Source organism: Eurosta solidaginis, chromosome 4 (genome assembly GCF_040869045.1).
Source record: "Eurosta solidaginis isolate ZX-2024a chromosome 4, ASM4086904v1, whole genome shotgun sequence".
NCBI lineage: Eukaryota > Metazoa > Arthropoda > Insecta > Diptera > Tephritidae > Eurosta > Eurosta solidaginis.
Window position 1 is genome coordinate 267,192,704 of NC_090322.1, and position 19,548 is coordinate 267,212,251.

At 35.9% G+C, this 19,548-nt stretch overlaps 1 protein-coding gene across 13 annotated transcripts in view; it reads left to right on the forward strand.

Annotated features, from left to right (window-relative positions):
• LOC137251428 (uncharacterized) overlaps nt 1-19,548 on the forward strand; it is a 40,952-nt gene that overhangs the window by 15,546 nt on the left and 5,858 nt on the right. For 12 of the 13 annotated variants that reach the window (XM_067785987.1, XM_067785996.1, XM_067785994.1 and 9 more), the window contains 4 exons: nt 12,741-12,794; nt 14,125-14,400; nt 14,530-14,842; nt 14,901-15,051. In XM_067785987.1, the coding sequence (XP_067642088.1) occupies nt 12,771-12,794; nt 14,125-14,400; nt 14,530-14,842; nt 14,901-15,051 (764 nt within the window). In that variant the 5' untranslated portion in view covers nt 12,741-12,770. Of the gene's footprint in view, nt 1-12,740; nt 12,795-14,124; nt 14,401-14,529; nt 14,843-14,900; nt 15,052-15,146; nt 15,677-19,548 lie in introns of those variants that run through there. The other variant, XM_067785997.1, reaches the window with a different exon arrangement.

Genomic DNA, 19,548 nt, shown 5'->3' on the forward strand with positions numbered 1-19,548 from the left:
TTAATAATTGATGACACATCGATAACTCTTCGATTAATATTCGATAGCTATCGATAATACGCCGTTAACGAATTGGAAAAAATCTGATAATGGACCGATAACTTTTCGATAACAAGTCAGTAACTCTTTTATAAAATATTGAATATTTTTGATAATTAATCGATAACAAACCGATAACACATCGAAATGTTTAGTTATCGTTAGCAACTTTATAGCACCTCGATACCAATCGACAACTCGTTTACATCCCATCGATAACACACCAAGAGCAAACAGATAACGCTTCGATACGAAACGGATGTCACGCGCACAAAGCGATGACTAATCGATAACAACCATCTCACATATCAACTTGTACACCTACATCGTTCCCACATTAAAATGCAATGTAGAGACTACACTTACGCTTACACTACACACACGCTTACTACATACCTTGATCTTACTTTGTGGTTCTAATCATACAGTCAGCAAAATGTTTACGCTGAAAAATTCAATAACAACTTCGTTTGTGGATGGGCTGCTCCAATTTTTTGTATATGGCTGTATGCGAACTTTTAACTCATAGCAAAAAAGGGATTTGATGCTGCATAGCAAATACATTCAATTTAATGCACTAAATAATACCGCCTTTTGTGATCCAGCAATATTTCATTCGCGTTCATGCATATTTATTGCTGTTAATACGAGCACTTAGTGTGTACGTAGGTACTTGTCGCTACATATTTACGCAACATTTATGCTGCAATCGTGCAAAGACCGATAACCTGCCACAATTGTTGCAATAAATTGTAATTTCTTGTAGGGCTGAATGTTTGCTTATAGGCGGGACATATGGACGTTTATATGCTTGTGGGTTGTGGGATAAACAAAGTGGTTATCCCTCCACTGTCTACCGCGCTATTCGGTAAATGCTGTGCGACATGAAAAATGTTGCATTTAACTCGTAGTGACTTAACTCGTGCATTTTCTGCATCGCCGTATGCATTTCCAATAGTAATTAATCAACTTGTGTAATAGGTAATAGTGTGCCCATTGAATGCGTGGTAGTGATCTTGATAAACACGCTGATGACGTATTTGACTTGATATAAGAATAAAGTTATTAAATACATCTAATATCTTTTTTATTTGTTTTCCAAATAAGAAATAATTTCTTTGCTCTGGTTAGTTGGTTTCTGCGCTGCTCTGCCGAAGAGACCGAGCACAAATAACGCTATAGGTGCATTTTGGTCATGGGGTAGAAGAAATGGGTGAATGCTTCTTTGCAATACTCCTGTCTACACCTCTACCACCTGTCATTGAAGGAGATACTCATTCTTACCACATGCAGGCCAAACGGTCAGTGTCCTCTCATCGTGGCTGTTATCCTAAATAGTTCTTTTCTGGACCTATCCAGTAAATTCACGTGTCTCTTCTGGTTATATTCTGGCAATTTTTTTGGTGATTTGCAGGTTTCATTAGTAAGCCAATTTCAAATTGCGGGTTTCTTGAGATTGGTAAGAATAATTCCCTTAAATCGTCAATACTTCGTGACTGCCTCTGTGATATCTAGCGGTGCACAGGCCTTTGCTAATTCATACGTCTTTTTATTGCCGTCAGTATTTCTTTGAACACGATCCTAAGAAAGTTGTTCGGTGGCCATGTTCGCTGCTTTGGGTGCCATTTAGGCGGCCAAAAACATTTTATTGCCTATATCTTCTTAAAACTGTTTAATAAATGAAAAATTATAATAATTTGTGTGATCAATCGGTTATATTAAAAAAATAGATATTACACTGTGTAACACTAAAAAATACCTGCGCAGTGAAGCTATTTTTCTTGTTGTACAGCAAGAAGTGTAATAACTTAGTTCTGTCTTTATCTAGGGTAAATTTTTAATTGGTTTTCTGAAAAATTATAATAATTTGTGTAACCAATCGGTTATATTATAATAGATATTACACTGTGTAACACAAAAAATACCTGCGCATTGAGGCTATTTTTTTTTTTTTTTTTTTTTTTTTTGTTGTACAGCAACAAGGGTGTATCAAACCCTCTATCTAACCCCCTATCTGCAAGTATCTGCAGCTATATTTAATGCAGTTGGCAAGCTAATTGTGGCAAGTACCATGTTCAAAACTAATTTTCACCTGGACGGACTTGGAAATATAACAAAACTGGTTTTGAACACCAAAAATAAAAAAAATAAAAAAATTTTTTTAACATCCTAAATAAAATAGGTTCTTTATCAAGTTTTAACTTTTAAAAATTACAAACACCATTAATAATGTTAGTATTTACCTGAAATATCAGAATCCATCACAATAACTCAATTCAATTGTCTTAAAACTTAAAACATTCACGTTGAAACATGCGATTTCACATAGGTTAAAAAAAACCATAACACGCGTTTCAGAAATAGATAAATTCCGATTACTTGACAGCTAACGCCAGGCAGGGATGCACCTTAACGTTAAGCTAATCGTTTATCAAAAAATTTCCACCGTTTCCGTTGAAACACTTCGAAATATTATCGATAAAGATATTATCAAGATAAATTGTATCTCGTTTTTAACCGAAACGAAAAGCTTTCGTTAACGTTAATAACGTTAACAAAAACGTGATAATTTATATTTGAATTGTACTGGCAATGCTAAAGCTATGGTGAAGCCGTCAGGTGGTAACAGCGAGCGGACATACACACTCAAATTCCATGTAATTTGTTTGTGTAATTCGTTGGTGGTAATGTCAAAAATACTCTGAGAAATGTTCGTACTGTCAAAATTCATGAGAAAAGTTGCAATCAGCTTGGCTAATGCTTTCACCTTTAATGACTCCGCCATCAATCAGCTTTGCCAGCATAGTTTGAAATTAATAATCAACATAAACGATTTGATTTCGTTTTGATATGGAAGAAAACGAATCAAAATCAATTCGTTAGTTTGACGTTCTTAACGTTAATAAACGAAACGAAATGACTGTGTTTCGTTTATTAACGTTAATTATCGTAACAAAAGGATATCGGTTCGTTGGTTAAGCATGCCTGACGCCAGATATGCGATGGATGGGAAGGGGTAGAATTACTGTTCCCCTGTCTATTCTTAAGCTGTGGGAGTGCTCCTTTTTCTAATTGTGGCGACTTTCAGAAATTCAATTATGACCGCCTAATTGTCTAAAATCTACCTATGTGCGACGGCGTTAGAAAAAATAGGTGATTCTAGCCCCTTAAGCGTTGCCTCACATGATTCTCCAACAGTAAATAACAGTCCCTCTCTATTCCTAGTAGCTGTTCATGGAAGATACTAGCTGAGTTTGGAAGACGAGTAGATATTTTTAGCGGTTCGGACAAAATAACTGCACCAATGTGGTAGTGCATATGTGACCCGGGATGTAGTTGGATGACACTGTCCTTGCAGACTGCGCCGGCTGACAAATTTGTTCTCGAAGCTTCACCTTAAAATTCCTATCAAAATGTTGTATGAGCGAAATATAATCTTTTGTTGAATCCACATCGCAGTGCCTTCTCAGGATATCACTGTAGCCATACTGCTTTTCGTTCCAGCATCTAGACTACTTAAGCCATATGGCTGAAGGGCGTCGGTGAAGGTCCAAACACAGCTAATTAAGGACAACTTTTAAGGCATCTGCTGAACAGGATGTAAGTCTTCATGTTACCAGGCCGGCCACCACTCTATTGCTTTGTACGCTAGGATAGGTCTTATGATCGCAGTATAAAGCCACATCATAAGTTTGGCCATAGCTCCCAGTTTCTGCTAAACATTATAGGGAGCATATTATAAAGTAAAACTTCTAACCCAGTGTTTTCAAGTTGTAGTCAACAGTAAAGACCCGGTTAAATCAAAGGAAGAACAAAGACAAATTATTAATCGTCGCTCGCAGTCAGCACTTGAAGACTTCCCCGTAGCTAATCATGTCTCTTTAGCAAGTGAGGCTCTGGCGACCCCAAGTTCCTCATGGAACTAGGGTATGTGTGGCGGGATGGCGGTTAGGGAAAAATGGTTCAATGTGGTCATATCAGATCGTTCCCGACATGGTCCGGCTTTTACTGTAATAGTGCTTGTTGCTGGCCCATCAACATCGATAACATTCCCCGAAACCTTTGGGTAGTATCAAAAACCAACGCCACTAACAACTTATAAAGCAATTGGCCAGCCGCTCATGTGGTTCGTTGCCCGTAGACAACCTCTCAATAATTGATTTAAGTTTCAAACTAGGGGATCCCATAACGACTTTTTTTCTGTAAGTAAGAAATTTGTGAGTTAAATGAAACCTTACCTCGTATTCTCTCAGAAAAATCCCAAAATATTGCTAGAAGTTTACGTAAGTGGGTAAAGCTTCTAACAGCCATTTACCAGGGAATTGCATGCGGTTCATGCAGCTCATTTATTACAGTCGACGGGCGACCCTGTCTAGAAAAAATGTTTCTAAAGTATTTTTTTGTTGCCTTTTTCGGTGGTAAGCAAGCATTCTACCATCATACTACGGCGGTCGCGGTATGTACTGAGAAAACATATTCCCGTCATGTTTATTATTCAGTAACAGTAATTTCCCAATGTCGTTGAATAGAAATAGATATATTTAAGTCATATTTTTATATATATGTATGTTTAAATAAAATATATAACAATTTGATGCATTTGTACATTACACCGGCTCTTATTTTAACTACAAGCGCCAAAGCATGGTGGGCCAAATAAAATTTTTCTTTTTAGTTTTTTTGAATAATTTTGAAAAAATGTAAACACCGTGACATCAGGACGGACAGGACGACAGCTGTATCGATTATACCTTGTAAATCTCTTCAAAGCCTTTTCTCCCGGGAGTTGCATTCGCACTCGCACTCCTACGAAAGCTGAACTCTTCCAAACGCATTGAACCTCGTCATGCCTTAGTTGTTGTAAACTTATCCCAATTGCCTTCCTTGCAATTCTCTTTTATTTAGTATGTTGAAAATATTGTTCAGGTCATCTCATAAGATAGCCTGTAAAAACGTTTCAGTTTTTAGAGGTGCCTCATTGCCTTTAATTATACTCAGCTGAGCAGAGCTCACAGAGTATATTAACTTTGTTCGCATAACGGTACCTTGTAACGGCATAAACTAATCGAGATTGATATAGACTTCTATATATCAAAATGATCTGGGCGAAAAAAAAATTCATTTAGCCATGTCCGTCCGTCCGTCCGTCTGTCCGTAAACACGACAACTTGAATAAATTTTGAGGTATCTTAATGAAATTAGGATCGCAAAGTTCCTGGGCACTCATCTCAGATCGCTATTTTAAATGAACGTAAAACCGAAAAAGGGTGATAATTCATTACCAAAGACGGATAAAGCGATGAAACTTGGTAGGTGGGTTGACCTTATGACGCAGAATAAACAATTAGTAAAATTTTGGACGATGGGCGTGGCACCACCCACTTTTAAAAGATGGAAATTTAAAAGTTTTGCAAGCTGTAATTTGGCAGCTGAATATATAATGTTCGGTTACACCCGAACTTAGTCTTCCTTACTTGTTTTTAATTACAAATCATGTGGGGAATTTTCGAAGTAATAATCTGTTTAGCACTTTTTCAGCTTATGTGGACTTTGAAAAAACTTTATTTAGGAAATTTAAATGGACATCAAAAACAAGTAAAGAAGGTTAAGTTCGGGTCTAACCGAACATTACATACTCAGTTGAGAGCTATGATGACAACATAAGGGAAAATAACCATGTAGGAAAATGAACCGAGGAAAACCCTGGAATGTGTTTGTATGACATGTCTATCAAATGAAAGGCACTAAAGAGTATTTTATGAGGGAGTGGGCCATAGTTCTATAGGTGGACGCCATTTAGGGATATCGCCATAAAGGTGGATCAGGGTTGACTCTAGAATTTGTTTGCACGATATGCGTATCAAATGAAAGGTGTTAATGAGTATTTTAAAAGGGAGTAATCCTTAGTTCCATAGGTGGACGCCGTTTCGAGATATCGCCATAAAGGTGGACCAGGGGTGACCCTAGAATTTGTTTGTACGATATGGGTATCAAATTAAAGGTATTAATGAGGGTTTTAAAAGGGAGTGGTGGTAGTTGTATAGGTGGTCACCTTTTCAGAGATATCGCCATAAAGGTGGACCAGGGGTGACTCTAGAATGCGTTTGTACGATATGGGTATAAAATTAAAGGTATTAATGAGGGTTTTAAAAGGGAGTGGTGGTAGTTGTATAGGTGGTCGCCTTTTCGAGATATCGCCATAAAGGTGGACCAGGGGTGACTCTAGAATATGTTTGTACGATACTGGTATCAAATTCAAGGTATTAATGAGAGTTTTAAAAGGGAGTGGTGGTAGTTGTATATGTGAAGGCGTTTTCCAGATATCGACCAAAATGTGGACCAGGGTGACCCAGAACATCATCTGTTGGATACCGCTAACTTATTTATATATGTAATACCTGCCAAGATTTCAAGGGTTTTTTATTTCGCACTGCAGAACTTTTTCATTTTCTTCTACTTAATATGGAAGGTGTCACAACCATTTTACAAAGTTTTTTCTAAGGTTATATTTCGCGTCAATAAACCAATTACAATGTTTCATCCCTTTTTTCATATTTGGTATAGAATTATGGCATTTTTTCATTTTTCGTAATTTTCGATATCGAAAAAGTGGGCGTGGTCATAGTCGGATTTCGTTCATTTTTTATACCAAGATAAAGTGAGTTCAGATAAGTACGTGAACTAAGTTCAGTAAAGATATGTCGATTTTTGCTCAAGTTATCGTCATGCGGAAGGACAGACGGACGACTGTGTATAAAAACTGGGCGTGGCTTCAACCGATTTCGCCCATTTTCACAGAAAGTAGTTAACGACATAAAGTCTATGCCCCTACCAAATTTCAAAAGGATTGGTAAATTTTTGTTCGACTTATGGCATTAAAAGTATTCTAGACAAATCAAATGAAAAAGGGCGGAGTCAGGCCCATTTTGAAATTTTCTTTTATTTTTGTATTTTGTTGCACCATATCATTACTGGAGTTGAATGTTGACATAATTTACTTATATACTGTAAAGATATTAAATTTTTTGTTAAAATTTTACTTTAAAAAAATAATTTTTTAAAAGTGGGCGAGGTCTTTCTCCGATTTCGCTTATTTTTATTAAGCGTACATATAGTAATAGGAGTAACGTTTCTGCCAAATTTCATCATGATATCTTCAACGACTGCCAAATTACAGCTTGCAAAATTTTAAATTAATTTCTTTTAAAAGTGGGCGGTGCCACGCCCATTGTCCAAAATTTTACTAATTTTCAATTCTGCGTTATAAGTTCAATCCACCTACCGAGTTTCATCGCTTTATCTGTCTTTGGTAATGAATTATCGCAAGTGGGCGTGGTTATAGTCCGACATCGTTCATTTTAAATAGCGATCTGAGTTGAGTGCTCAGGAACCTACATACCAAATTTCATCAAGATACCTCAAAATTTACTCAAGTTATCGTGTTAACGGACGGACATGGCTCAATCAAATTTGTTTTCGATCCTGATGACTTTGATATATGGAAGTCTATATCTATCTCGATTCTTTTATACCTGTACAACCAACCGTTATCAAATCAAACTTAATATACTTTGTGAGCTCTGCTCAACTGAGTATAATAAACTTAACTTATACATTTCTGTTAGATGTGATAAAGGTAAACCACACTTTTTTATTTTGAGTATTCATATTCTGAAACATTTTCTGTGTCGCGATTTGAAATTGGATTTTTTTTTAATAAGGGCCAGCCTAACGTCCATAGGCATGAATAATGGACATAGTGTTTTATGCGTATTTGGGACGTCCTTTTGAAGGGTGAACTTGCTTCCAAAAACAACGAGAAGCTCAATGTAGTGTTAAGTGACTTTAAGCTGATTTGGTGTCATAAATGAGTGGCCCAATTAAAAAATGCTATATACACACATATAAGTTCATATATAATATATGTATATTATATTCTTCTTTTGCACAAATTAAAAAAAAAAATGTATTGTGCTCTGATGTGTTAGTCAGGATCAATGATAAACCTGAGTCATAATTTTTTGCTATTCCCAAGTTAATTGAACCCTACCAATGCAAGGCATAAAAAGCGTGTAAGCCAAGCCGCCTTTTTCCTTTGACTCATTCTTTTGCTTTATTCTGGCTATGGTATTTCCGCTTTTTAATCTCTCTCTACCCTGCCAAGAATGGTCGCTGCTAATATTTTTCCACACTCGATGGTATGTCTGCAGTTCTAAAAGTTAATAAAAAATACAAATGATAACAATCGCATAACTCAATGCTTGTGTCTGGTATCTCTGACGAATTTTAATTTTTCAATATTTATGTATATTCTCGATTGGTGCATGTACAGTTAGTAGAACAATGTGTATAGTGAAAGAGCTACCGCCGCCATGAAATAGTAGATAGAGTGGATGACTGATAAAGCTGGGAATCCGCCTTATTTCCTAGCGGAGCAAAATCAAGCAGCTTCAGAATTTCTAGAGAGCAGTAGTATCTTTTTTTGGAATTTGCGACAAAACTCCTAATGCCTCTTCAGAAACTGCTCGAAACAATAATTTGTGGCAAAAATTAACTTACATAGTGAAGTAGGCCAGAAAATCCATCAGAATTAAACCCTTATCAAGTTTTTTACTAAGCTCGAATCGAACCTTGAATCATTTATTAATAGGCCGATAAAACAAAAACAATTGTTAATAAACCAAGAGCACTTGGGAATGTCAAACTAAGTAATTGACAATAAACAAATCCAGCATTATCAGTGATTTGCAACAGATGGCGCAAAGGTGATTAAATATAGTTGGTAAGAAGGAATAGAAGTAGCAATTTATCAGTCGAACAAACACCGCTGTATAGCAGCTAAATGGTTAGCGCAGCATGCCTAAAGCGTACTGATGATGAAGGCTTAGCACCCTTCGAAATGGATCTATCTGCGCAGCTATGGCAGGTTGTCTGAAACATTTTCTACTTACTATATAAAATAAATACAATTTTTCAATTATAGAAAAATTTACAAAAAATAATAATTTCATTAGAAAAAAATTATTGTTTTGGCCTTGAGCTCGAATCGAATCATCATTTATCAATAGGCCGATAAAACAAAAACAATTGTTTTTTACTAAGTAGTTTTTTACAATTTAAGTATATTGTTGTACCTTATCAAGAAAATAATAACGGATTAGCTTTACTCATAGTAGTTATTTTGCCTACCACATCGAAGGTTCTAGGTTGATGTGCTAGCACTGGTAGTAGCAAAAACAACTCAGGAATACTTTAGTTCAAAACGTAATTCTGCTATGTAGTGTTTATGAAACCCTCCTACTACATCGTGAAAAACTCCTCATATAAAATTAATATTTTTTTAACGAATACCATTTGTAGACGACATTCAAACTGAAGGTCTCACTAATTTGTAGGAAGTGTAGTGAAAGTAGCATACAGCGAATTGTAGGGGAAGGTTGCCCTTAATATCCTGGGAAGTAAACATGATTATGATTAGTTTTATGCCAGTTGTATGTAGACTTGTTCATAATATTTTCAAAAGCTTATACTAGAAAGAAGTCCATTGAACTCTTGTGGCGTTGGTTATGTCTTTATTATTTATAAGTTAACAGAATAAAATAATCAGCATTTGACACAGAAACTCTGGCAAAAGAATATATGAGATAATGTTATACTTATAATAATTCCGCAGACCATATTTACATATAGTTGGGCTTCTCTTATATTTTAAATATTCAAAACAAAAATGTGTCTTATTATTAAATTTACATATTAGATTTTATATATGTATATATACAGTAGCGAAAACAAATTTTGCAGTTGCCTTTTTCTTTATTCCGTTTCAGGTTTGTTTTATTCTAGATACATTAAAAAAAAACTTTATGATTTTTGTTACCGAAGCTATGCAAATCAATCTCGAAAACGGTTTGCAAGAAAAACCGAAAATTCGAGAAATTTTAAACTTCCAAATGTTCGTCTTCTAAATGTGGTTGGTGCCATGCGTCATAAAACCAATCCACCTACCAAATTTCACTAGCTTGGCGGTATCCGTTTTTAAATTATCTAATTTTATCCGTTTTTCTAAATTTTCTATATGGAAGATGTGGGCGTGGTTATCGTCCGATTTCGCTCATTTTCAATACGAGTCGCAGTCGCAGTCCCAGTCTCAATCCCAGTCTCAATCCCAGTCTCAATCCCAGTCCCAGTCCCAGTCCCAGTCCCAGTCCCAGTCCCAGTCCCAGTCCCAGTCCCAGTCCCAGTCCCAGTCCCAGTCGCAGTCCCAGTCCCAGTCCCAGTCCCAGTCCCAGTCCCAGTCCCAGTCCCAGTCCCAATCCCAGTCCCAGTCCCAGTCCCAGTCCCATTCCCATTCCCATTCCCAGTCTCAGTCCCAGTCACAGTCTCAGTCCCTATCTCGGTCCTAGTCCCACACCCAGTTAGAGTCCCAATCCTGTTGTTTTACCTGTCCCAGTTCCCGTCCCTGTTCTTGTACCTGTCCCAGTCCCAGTTCAAGTATCAGTCCTAGTGCCTAGAGCAACCTATTAACCAAATTTCATGCAAATCTAACCATTAATAGAATTTGTTCGAAACGAGAGAAAGACCTTTTTTCGGCTGGAACTTTTTTAATTTACATTTGGATATTGATATATGTCTGCACGTATGCACAAATTTATATCATAAATAGCTTTATAGTACATATATAGTATATAGTAACGATTTTCCGTCATCGCTTGGCAAATTTGATTCAGAAACAAAACAGTTTCGACGTAGTCTTCAGCGTCATTTTTCGATCTCAGAACTGGTTGTCTTCAAATCAAATTTGGAAACGAATGACGGAAAATCGTTCATCATATAAGCGTACATATACGATACGGGCTGCTTCATAACATGCAATCATGAAGTGGCATTTTAAGTTCGTTGCAAATTTTCAGCAACTTATCGTTCGTACAGCAGGAGCGTGCGAAGATGTACTACTTTTTTCGTATCATTACCTTACAACCCATCTGTCCAGTTATTGAAATCTTGCATAATTGGTCTTTAAATCCACAATCATTTACTGAACTAAGCGACTGAAAATTGATGGTTATTGATGCGGCAGTCAATAAAAGGTCTGGTAATTAGCCCTAATTACTAGCTATTATCTTTATTACAGAAATTTGTTTTGCTACACCATGAGATATGATTCATAACAGGTAGTAATTTCTGATACAGAAACGTCTGAGATGAGTGATAGACTAGTTGCAGAGAACCAGGCTTGTATGACATTGTATATCTTTGTATTACAATATTTCTTATTTGAGCATGTAATTGGAAGTCGAAAAATTACTTTGAAAAGTGAACTTTTTTAAAGGAGCAATGCATCCGGGCAATATGGACCGATATAGTGATGTAGTTGCTTGTGCGTTACCAGCAAAACCCTTCTATAAGGTTCTTTAGAGTGTTGATGAAATAAGAATAGCTTGTGATATACGAATCATATACGATGAGGTACTAGTTCCGTCAGTATTTAACAGATGGTTGTGCTAATATCTAAGAATCCTGATATCATTTTTAATAAATCTCAAAAACATATTCGAATTATTCGGTTTAAATTTAACTTGAATACCATTTGTCCGGTATTTATTAATGTCCCATTTTACCTCATTGAGGGATAACTCGCTTTGGGGACTACTCACACAATCATATACCAGGTACATTTTTTTATGATATTCATGTCCTTGCGACTGGTTGAACTGTAATTGTAGGGTTGCATTTACATTGACTTCTGGTCTTAATTTAAATGCCGGCAGCATTATTGTTTATAGCTCGCACATGTTTAATGTTTTTGCTGCATCAAGTTTATATGACGAAGGCCAATGACTTGTAAAATTTCAATGTACGATATTTACATTGCATGCCTCTATATTAGGGTGCCCGTTTTTTCCATCTGTTTTTTTTTTTTTCATATTATACCACCTAAAATTTCAGTTGAATTCTAAGTAGCATCCAAAACAAATTCATTTTTCACATCAAGTTTTGAAGGATCCACAGAAAATAAAAATATGAACAAGTTTTTTTTTTTTGAACAATGCATACACATATGTATGTGACCCTCCGCGAGAAAAACCCCTAATTCGAAAATAATATAGTTTTTTCAACGATTTATTTTAAATGATGTTCACCGTGTAAAATCAACAGCATTCAAGTTAGGGGCTTTTCTAGCGGGGCCTTACATATGTGTACCTTCACATGTATGTATATAAAAGGCAGCATACATTTTTCTTTCTGTTTCAGGGGAATATATTGTTAGATGAAGGTGTTCTCGCCGATATGTGTTTGATATATATATATATATATTTTTTTTTTTATATATTTAAGCCACTCTGGCAAAATATTGCAAACTTGCAAAGGAATTTAAAAATGTGAAACAAATTTGAGATTTATGTAGAGCGGCTTTCATCCAGAGTTGAAATAACTCCGCTTCTAGACAATGGATCTCAAATTTTTTCACAGTGTAATTTGTTTTGCTTTAAATTAAAAGTGTAGGGGGGTCCGCATGAAACAAAAATAAGTTGGTAAAAAAGGACACCCTAATATATTCGCAAGAAAACGGAACTAAATGTAAAATATAACTTTATTGCACTTCGAGGGAAATAGCAATTATCTTATTAACAAGTATGTTTAATTTTGACACATTTATAGTAAACTCGTTAATGTTTTTACATTTCTTTATTTATTTTTAGACGAGGCGTTAACAAATTTGATAACACAAAATGAACTCTTTTCTAGTCGCGCTGGTAAGTTTTTGAAGTTTTTTTTTTCGTTGGTTATGAAGAAAAACAGCACAAAAGTAAACACAAATAAAAAACAATAAAATCTGGGAGCAACAATATGAAAATTTCCGGGCAAATAAGAACCTTAGGTTAGGTTAGGTTGAACTGGCCGGTGCGGGAGGACCTCACATAGACTGAATGAGTCCATAGTGTTACCAGAAGTTTTTTACCGACCAAATTGAAAAATCCTATCAAAAACAGGGCCTATGTTATAAAAAACCTCCAACCTTTTTTCAAATAATAGAAGCTTTCTAGGACCTATCTCACCTGCTGCCTCTAGATCTGACAGCTGTATTGCTCCCAATAGCTGGAGTCTTAGCGTGGCAAGCAAGAGGTACGTGCACTAAACGTGCTCATTCGTTTCGTCCTCCAGCCCGAACTTCCTACATTTTCTATCGTTTACCAAGCCAGAAGACAGTGTCTTATCTTTTTAATAATAGGAGTAACTTTTTCAGTTTAAGGTTGTAAGACCTACACACGATCTTCGACACTTTACAGCCCAGCGCTTGGGTCACACCTTTTGCGCTTAGTTTATCATATGCAACTCTTGTCTTCTCTTAATCACGCCTAATCTGTTTGGGACGTCTACGGAGCAAGCTTCGAGGGATGCGCCCTTTTCAGCTAGTTCATCTGTTTTTTTTTTTTTCATTTCCTTATCCCCTGGGACCCAATATAGGTGTATGCTTCTCTCTATCCCGTTTATTTTCAGGGATTGCTAACACTATTGCATACTTTCAGATGCTTTGATATGCAAGATTTTTGCCTTAATTGCTGCTTGGCTGTCAAAATAAAAGTCGAAACGGTTGCAGTTTAAGCTATTTTCTTTCAGTGTTTCTACTGCTTTGGTTACGGCTACTGCTTTCATCTGAAAAACGCTACAGTGTTCTGGCAGCTTATAGGATCTTTTTATTTCCGCATCAGCACAGTATACCGCAGACCCTTCTTTAATGAGAACCTTATAAAATGTAAAGCAAAGTTCTGTTATTTTAATAAACAAATTATAACATTCAAGCGAAGTTTTTGGTAGTTATTCTTATCATAATTTTTAAATAGTTGAACTTTTTTTTTAATTGAAAATAAAAATAGAAAAAAAGACAAACATATGCATATCGAGGGTTGCAAAATTTATAAAAAAATTACATAACAGTATTAAACCCCAACTAACGAATTGGAACCCCGAATTGTGTAAACTAACAGGCGGACGAAAAAATAATAATTTAAAATTTAACTTAAGCAAAAAAACTTTTGCTTTAATATATGTATATAACTTATTATTTATAAAATCGCTTTTCAGGCTGCACTTTGCAGTTACAAATTACACACCGTGCATGCTCACGGTCGTCTTATGGATCCACCCGCCCGAAATGCTATGTGGCGGTTTGGCTTTCCAAATGCAGTTAATTATAATGACAATGAACTATTTTGTGGTGGTTATGCAGTGCAATGGGAACAGAATTCAGGAAAATGTGGTGTTTGTGGTGATGCGTATCATATGAAGACGCCACGCCCACACGAAGCTGGTGGTGAATATGCGAAGGGGATTATATCGCGATATTATTCTTCAGGACAGGTAGGTTAAATTGTAAAATGAAGAACCACCTTTATCTGTTTGCCAAATGCTATTTTTGCCTTTATTTTTTTTTCTGAATTTTAACTATTCCATTTATTATCAATTATATTTTTTATCTTTGTTTTTTAGGAAATCGATGTTGAAGTTGAACTCACTGCCAATCATTATGGACGCTTTGAAATGTTCCTCTGCCCTAATAACAATCCACGCCGCGAAGCAACTCAAGAATGTTTCGATCGTTATCCACTCTTCATTTCGGGCAGTCGAGAACATCGTTTCCTAATACCACGCGATGCACCTAAAAAGGAAATATTTCGCTATCGTGTACGATTGCCACCTTACGTAACATGTACGCAGTGTGTGCTGCAATGGACCTACTATACAGCAAATATGTGGGGCAAGTGCGCGAATGGTACCGAAGCGGTGGGTTGTGGCAAGGCGGGTAGGTTAGCTCCGCGGTAACTTACAAATGCTGAAATAACCTGTATTTTCTATCTTAGAAACTTTCCGCAATTGCGCTGATATTGCAATCGTATCCAACACGGGAGGAGGTGTTCCCCCAATATTTGTTAATAACAAATCGCCATATCTGCTTTATTATAGAGATTATCGGGCGCCTGATGATAATAATGTTTTTCCGCTAATTGTCCGGTAAGTGGTATAGAATGTTTATGAAGATAAAAGTACTAAATAATTTGTAAAAAAAAAATTTACTCTAAACTGTATAATTTTTATGCGTTTTTTAGCAACTCTTCAAAGCACTAAGCTGTAATTCGCATACACACACTTACATAGAAACTTCTAATGACATTGGCTTTCTTCTCGCTGTTTGGTTTTTTTAATGCTTTAATTCCTTTATTTCGCCCTGGTTGGAAGCTTTCCATGGCAAAAAAGCAGTAAAGTAGTAAAATCGGAGAATATTGAATTGTTTGGGAAATTTAAGTTTTTTCAAGTAAACGTCGCATTTAGTAGTTTGTTTTGTTTTTCAATGTAAATTACAGATGATTATTTACGTAGTAAAAAAGTAAATTGTAATGCACAAATTTACTGACATTAAAATCCCTTAAAATGGACTTTACTGCCTTTTTGCTTAGGATGGGTATATTTGGCTTATTTTTCACAAGCTTTTAACTTGCTGGGTTGTTTAGTAACAATTTTCAAAATTTATTTTTAAATATTTTGGTACGATGCAGGAAATATTATTATGAAAATATTTACAATTAAAAACTTTAATCATTATTATTGAGAAATAAAACACAAATTTGAATATAATGTCGCCGAATTGTTTTATTTTGGTAAAGTTACTTACCTACATAATAAATTTGGTGTTGGTTCGCATCATTGCAAATTGGCTATTTCATCAACGCTAGGCTATTTTCAGCTCAAAGCTTAGTATCCACATCAGAAGAAAAATTAAAAGTTCACATAAAAAAACGCTCAAGAAAAATATCTTTTGTAGAGAAATAACCACCTCTCAAGAATATTCATACGCTTTTTGCTACCTTTTTCTACCAATTTTTTAGCAAACGCCATAAATGACAAATCCATGTTAAGTTCCCCAGTTCTTTACAGAAGGGGTATACAGTAGTGGAACCTGCCTTTGGGTACCAAGGACTTAGGTAGGAGTAAGGGAGGCCTATCTCATAGAGGGGTCAAAGGCGTCAAGGACAAAAGAGCCTTAATAAGCTATATATGCCTGCAAAAGCATTCATGGGATTTATTAACATGGCGGTTACTCGACCTATCTTAATATATTGTAACGAATTTATTTGCAATCTTCTGCTAAGTTCGAATCACTAAACTGTTGAATAAATAACTCCAATATTGAATAATGGAAAAATGGCCTTTATTAAAGTACTTCACAATAACACTTATACTTTGCAACTAGCTTGCTTAATAACCAAACTGACTGATAGCTTAAATGAAACTGATCTATTGCCCGACAGATAGCGTGCTTAACTGAAAACTGCCCATAACGCCTGTACCGCTGATGCTTTTATACTCTGTGATTTCCTCTTGGCATCTTCTAGGCGCTTCCAGAAATTACTAAGTTAGTTATAAATTTCTCAGCTAAAACTATAGATTTATAAGTTTTATAGCCTCTCTCATACCCCATGCGCTTGTATGTGTGAGCGACACTTCCACAATCACAATTGCATACCTTTAGGAGCATTTCAGATAAGATATCTGCATGTGCTTGTGCGTTGCTCTCAGCTGCGTGAACCTACATATGTGTAGACATAATGATTGATTCGTTTATGTAGATACATAATGATTGATCTATGGATATGCATGCAAGGCGCTGCTTAGCATCGGCTTAGAGATGGCAGCACCCCTTAGTTTTGCTATTATTCGTAACAATATGGATAACTGGTTTGGTGGAAGGAGGTCTAGATGATTTATATTAGTAACTTGCTAGGAAAAGTTAAACGAAATGCTTGCGGGGAGATAAGTTAGATCATGTCTTGAATATACCACTGATTGATCTTTTTATCAAGAAAACGGCATTTCAAAGTGCCCTTATGCTCCTGGAGTTGGGTTGTTGTTACAAGAGATAAATTTTGAAGTAACACTCAGCAGTCGATACGCCATAGAAGGATTGGAAGCATGGAGGTTCTCAGTTTCCACGAACTTATCTAAAAAATCTTACCGAGTGGACGAGGGAATCTTTTTAACACTCCTGGCTCGTCCTGGAACGGCTTTTGTCGTAATTTTGCATAAAAAAAGTTCAACTGAGACAAGAACAATTGTTGCTAAATTAGTTTGTACATGTTTGCTATATTTGTCTGATTTTCGCCACAACTTTTTATAGCAGCCAGTGACGACAAAATACATCGGATATATCTTTTTGCGCCGCATAGAGTACGGTACGTCTTGCGATTCACCATGTTTCATTATTTCTTGAGCAATGACCCTGTATCAGTGTTTTGAATGCAATTTGCAATTCTATTAAAGCAAATTCTCATTTTCTCTTATTTAATAAATTTTCTTATACTTAAGCGCATTCTCAATTCGATTATATTAATTTTAAAAATTTTCTTCTGATACATTACTCAACCTGATTTGTGTGTGTTGCAGCGAAGTGACGCCGCTCTATAGCGAACACAAAGATATAAACAATTTTAAAAGTACTTGGCTACTAGTATTTTTCACACAAGAAATATATACGAAGATTTCTTGGGCGCTTTTTTATGATATGGGTACATGTCTTTTCTTTACTACTTTAAAAAAAATAATATGTTGTAAACAGTTATATATATCTTTTTACCAAAGGTAGGCAGTTGCAGGGCGTTACTTACTTTACCGCTAAATTTCCCGCTTTGTCTTTTATTCGTTTTGTAGGTATCCAAATATGCAAATACATATTGAATGTCATCAATTGAATGTCATCTTAAAGAACTTACCTTGTATTAGCATATAGAACACCTTGAAAGACAATGGAACGGTTTTTGTATTGCTTTTACCACATACATATTCGCAAAATGAGGAAGAAACCTAATAAATTAATGAATAAAAAAAATTGTGTAAACTCGCCAGCTAATCCAAGCTGTGATTTAATCTTTAAAAATTTTTTATAATAATCACAACTTTTCTCACCGTGTACTTATGAGCCTAAAAATATGCAACGCCGCATATGTACAGTCGCGTCACCTAAGTATGCTAATGCTAGAGCTTTATGCAAGCCCCCGCGTAATTCCGCGCGCCAACACTAGAGAAGAACAGTAGATGAGTCTTTTGGCTCGTCTTTTCTTTCGCACCGTCTTTGGCACAGCGGCGAATTGCATTTTTTCTTTTATAATTTGCACTGATGAAAAATAATCAGTTGATAGGTTCGAAACACATTCGCTCATGGTGTGCATATGAAAGAGTACACTTCAGCACAGAAAGCATTCCAATCGGAAATCTAAAATAAATTCATCCTTTCGAATATACTTAAATCCGTCGATTTGTTCTGCTTTCGTTTTTTAGTCTAAAAGTTGCAATCTGCACTTCGTCATTACCAGGTAGTGGGGCGTTAACTCCCAGCTAAATTTTCAAATTTGTAGAACAAATTTTGGACCAGCTTATCTTGCAAGGAAAATCCAGTCTAAAAATAGATAGATTTCTGGCATTTCTGGCTGCTAAATGGAATACCACCCTACCTCGTCTCAGCCATGACGCAATAAAACCAGACTACTGATGTCAGTAGTACAACAACAAAAACTTGACGGCCCTCATAATCCGATCATGAATTTTAAAGTAGTAGAGAGGGAAAATTGTTGGTATTATTTTCCTACTTTTTGTACTATCTTAGTAATGTAATGTGCGGAAAATGGCCAAACTCGAAATCGGAAAGTTAAGAGAGTAAGAGTCTTCCTCTGGAGAGTGAAAGTAAAAGTAAGATTTAGGATAATGGTTTGATATAAAGCAGTAAAAATAGGTGATCAGGAAGATTAAGATAAGGATAAGATTAAGAGTAATAGTGAGAGTTAGATAAGAGCAAGATAGGGAAGACTAAGGGAAAAGCGAGAAAATTTATGGAAGAATGAAAAGGAACGGGGTAATTGAATGATCCAATTAGGGTTAATTAGAAGATGAAGAGGGTAGAGAAAATAGGAAGAGGGCTAGACAAAGGAGAGGCAGGTGCATAGGTAGAGAATGTCAGAACAATGCAATCGGGTTTGATCATACGGTTGGGAGTATTTCATTTTTATCTAAAGTTCTAACAAATATAAATTTATAAGCTCTGAGTTGTTGAAACATCGTTGCTGTAAAGCCTCTGCCGTTATATATTTTACACCAGCCACCTCTTTCTGCTGAATAAACCTGTCCCAACGCTTGGTCTACATAGATAAACGTTTTGTCCTGGGACCGTATACCGTCAATTCCGAGTTTTTGTATTACATACCTCCAATATACTCATCTGTAACTTCATGATAATGTTCTAGATCGCCAATCATTTCAACGACTCCAGGAGTATGTTTCCATATTCCTTAGTTGTGGAGAATGTGATACTCCGAAGATCTAGCCATTCAGTTACTTTGACTAAAACTTTTTGAATTCTTCTCAGGAAATGGAAATAAACCCTGCGACAAAAGAAAATGCAGACCTCAGGCTTTATTTTCCTGTACGTTACTTCATATTTCAATATCAGGGACGGAAAATAAT